Source organism: Chiroxiphia lanceolata, chromosome 8, assembly GCF_009829145.1.
Source record: "Chiroxiphia lanceolata isolate bChiLan1 chromosome 8, bChiLan1.pri, whole genome shotgun sequence".
In the NCBI taxonomy this organism is placed as follows: Eukaryota; Metazoa; Chordata; class Aves; order Passeriformes; family Pipridae; genus Chiroxiphia; species Chiroxiphia lanceolata.
The window spans coordinates 37,156,271-37,159,833 of record NC_045644.1 but is presented as its reverse complement, the minus strand read 5'-3'; the positions used below and the strand labels follow the sequence as shown (position 1 = coordinate 37,159,833).

The 3,563-nt window shown below is 45.0% G+C and overlaps 1 protein-coding gene across 5 annotated transcripts in view; it reads right to left on the bottom strand.

The window, feature by feature from the left end:
• The window catches only part of P4HA1 (prolyl 4-hydroxylase subunit alpha 1), a 31,744-nt gene that overhangs the window by 16,669 nt on the left and 11,512 nt on the right, over positions 1-3,563 (bottom strand). For all 5 annotated transcript variants that reach the window (XM_032694712.1, XM_032694715.1, XM_032694716.1 and 2 more), the window contains 2 exons: positions 2,545-2,682; positions 501-740 (listed from right to left, as the gene is read on the bottom strand). In XM_032694712.1, coding sequence (XP_032550603.1) covers positions 501-740; positions 2,545-2,682 — 378 coding nt within the window. The remainder of the gene's footprint in view (positions 1-500; positions 741-2,544; positions 2,683-3,563) is intronic.

The window sequence follows — 3,563 nt, the reverse complement described above, 5'->3', positions numbered from 1 at the left end:
AATAAATACTTTCATATTTCACAGAACAGTCTCTTATCTCGCTGTCTTGTATCCTGTATTTCTTGTTTTTCCAAGCTTTTCATCTCCAGCATGCTTCATTTGCATTTAAATAATCTACAGAGATTTTGCTATCACTACTCTAGTTTCAGTTTCACTCAGTTTGGTTTTGCCTGTACTTAAATGGGAAGTAATCTCAGCCCAGGCAAGTAAAATACAGGGAGAGAGGTAAGTTTCAGGAAATAATGACTAAGATGGGTAAGGGGTTAGAAGCCAACAGTGCTGGGAGGCAGAAGGAACAATCCTTAACCCCAACACTCCTGAGGTGGTAGCTGAGCCTGACTGTCCATCTGAAAACTCACAATACGTTTGACAAAGGCACGTCTGAGCCCAGAGCACACTGCCCAGAGCACAGGCAGGAGCACACTGCCCAGAGCACACTGCCCAGGACAATGCACTGCCAGCGTTCCCCCAGCACCCAGCTGGCTGTCCCTCGCCCATACCCAGCTCCAGGAGGCGTTTGGTGAGTGCCATGGCCTTGCCCAGGTCCCCCTGCTGATACACAGCATAGCTCAGGTAGTCCAGGATGTAGACTTTGTCTGCAGAGGACACTTCTCCCTCATCCAGCTGCTTCAGAGCTTGCTCCATCCAGAGCTCCGTGTGGTAGTAGTCAGCTTCCGTGTAGGCAATCTTCCCCAGCTCAAAGCAATCCTCAGCTGTCAGGAAGGATTTGTGCTTCACACCTGGATTTAACACAAAAGCAGAATTTACACAGGGTTCCAGCCCAGCCTTCGCAGCGACGTCCTTCATTTCCCGTTCTCACAGCGGTTTAATTTCGGTTCTCCAACAGCTCCCTTCTGTGCTTGCCACTTGGTGAAGACTCAGATGAAGGCTGTAAATCCCTGGCAGAACACAGGGATGCAGTTTTTCATTCCCAGAATGCCAGCAACGAGCTGAATGTCTCTACCATTAGTGAAAAACAAAACAAACCTTCCCCAAAACCCCCGACCACTCTGAGCGACAGTGAGCGAAATAGGAAGTTTCAGAAATCTGTTTTCAAACACGTCACATTATCACTTTCAAAAGGTTCCTGAAGAACAGCTTGTTAGGGACAACTTGGAGGGGGAGGAAAAGGAAAACATCAGGCAGTAAATTCCCAGCTGCTCGGGATTTTTTTGAAGTCAGTCATTTTTAGAAACATTTTAAGCGACCTCTGAAAGATTAAACCACTTGTAAGCAAATTACAGATTCCTATTTTTGCCTCTGGAAATACAGGCTCAACGAAAAACCAAATTCAATCTTGTAAGAAGGAAAGAGGACCTGCCAGTTTTCCAGCTAAAATTACACTCCTGATTACATCTTAATACATTTCTACCAGCAGCTCTGCAGCCCTCAAAGAGGGAAGCTGCTCTGCTGAAGGGACATCCCATGAAATGCAGTATTCCCCCAGCACAGCTTTGCTCACTGAACACCTTGTGCTGGGATGGGCAGTGACTGCAGTTGTCTGAGCCTGAAGCTGCAAACCCTCAGAGCACACCAAGATTTGGCAACATGGCAGGAGCTGAGGCTCTGACCCAAACTGGCCCTGGGAAGGAAAACAAGGAACACAAACAAGTGACCACATGGGATATTCCCCTCTGGAGCTCTCCAGAGTCCAACCCATTCTCGTTTATACTCCAGAACTTCCAGGTTCTGCCATTACACTTCATCACACACAGTCAGGACAGCTCATTGCTTCAAAAGAAGCAAAACCTTCCCCTTGTGTTTTTGTGCTGTTTTAAGGAAACAGTAACGAGTTGCTTATTGTATTAGAAGGCATCTGTAGGTCCTTGAGATGATCTTGAACCAAACCCAAAAGCAAGGTTATACATCATAACATACAGAGCCAATTACCCTTAATTTTATTAGGCATCTGACCACAATGAGCACTTGCAAAAACACAGATGGATTGCACAGAGCTGACTTTTTGCCAGTTGGCACAGCACTATTTTTGAACAGAGGAAACAAGGAAGATTTATCAGCAAAAGAGTTTTCTGACAAGAGAGAAGCCTGTCCTCTCCTGCCTATAAATCTATTAAAGGTCAGCTCAGGTAACGCCACACGAGCTCAAACCTGTGTATGCACTGCCTTTTGCTTTTCAGTTTAGACACTCTGTGAAGTTTAAGCCCAGGGAAACTTCCCAATCTGAAGGGTCCATCTTATCCCTGAGAGGGAAAATGATAATGAAGAACTGGTTTGTTAAAATGCATTAAGTTGTGCAATAATATCTGCCAGTGCGACAGAAGGAAAACCCTCACCCAGGCAAGATTTTTATTGCTCTTGATTTTTTATTAAAAGTTATTAACACCAAACTATCTTACCATTGCTAGAAGAAAGACACAGATTTCAACTAAAAAGAATTTTTTTCCTAAGTTTTAGCCACTCAAACCTTTTCCTGTTGTTACCTTCACACTGAGGAGCTGAGCGAGGTGGAACAGAGGAAATGATTTATGAACAGGACATTTGAAGTTCACAGTGACTGCTGCAAATAACATGGATGGCTCTTACCTGGCAGATTCCCTCTGGAGAGGGTGTCTGTGTCCAGATTATACGTGTCCTGGAGCCTCAGAAGGGCTTTGGCTGCACCAGTCTGATCCTCATCATTGGGGAAGAACTGCCGCTGGATAGTCATGTTGGAGATAAAGCCTGGGAAAGACAGGGAAACCCTTGGCTTTGTCCTGGGAATTCTGTAAACTCCAGGCATTAAAGATCCACCTTCACACAGCTCTGAACTGAACTCATGGCACGTGCTGCACACTTAGCATTGGGTGGGTTTTTTTAATTAAAGAAAGCAAAGGAACAGTCACAAAGAAACACTTCGGGGCTTTTGTAGCAGCACGAGGGGGGTGTTTGTTGGACAGGAGACCAGCAGGTTCTATAAAGTAAAAAATATTCTCTCAAGGAACTCTTCCCCTCTTTTGCCCCAAGTTCCAGAGGCACAAGCAGTGCCAACATGATGCTGATTAAATCCATCTTAATGTCCACCAGCAGAATCTAAACAGCATGACCAAAACCAGCCCAAGCACAGTATGCAACACTCAGCTGGCAAAACCATCCAAAAAATAGTGAACTGGGCAAATCTGTGATTTTTGCCACACTCTGGTAGTCCTTTTTTACTATTCAGAACTCGTAACACTATTACTTCATGGAAAAAAACACAATATCCTTTCCCTCCCGTTCTGCCTTTCTTTTACTGCACTGCACTTCCCCCAGTATTTTCCTTTCTCCTTATAACAAAAAGTGGAGTTTCTTTTTCCCAGCTCCTCATTCAGAAGAAGGGCTTAAGACACACCAGTGCAGATTTGTGGCTGGCAGGTGCAGAGCCTTTTCAGTTGGCACACTCAGTCCCTCTCACAGCAACAGGGAATTGGAATGTGCTGAATCCTGACTAGAGACGAATCCTGGGTCTTTTTAAAAGCTCTGCTGTTCTTTACTACAAACCTCCACCTGGTATTAGCTGTTGAGAGAGGCTCACAGGTCAAATATAACCATGCTGGCTTCCTTTTGCTAAGTGTCTTTCACAGCCA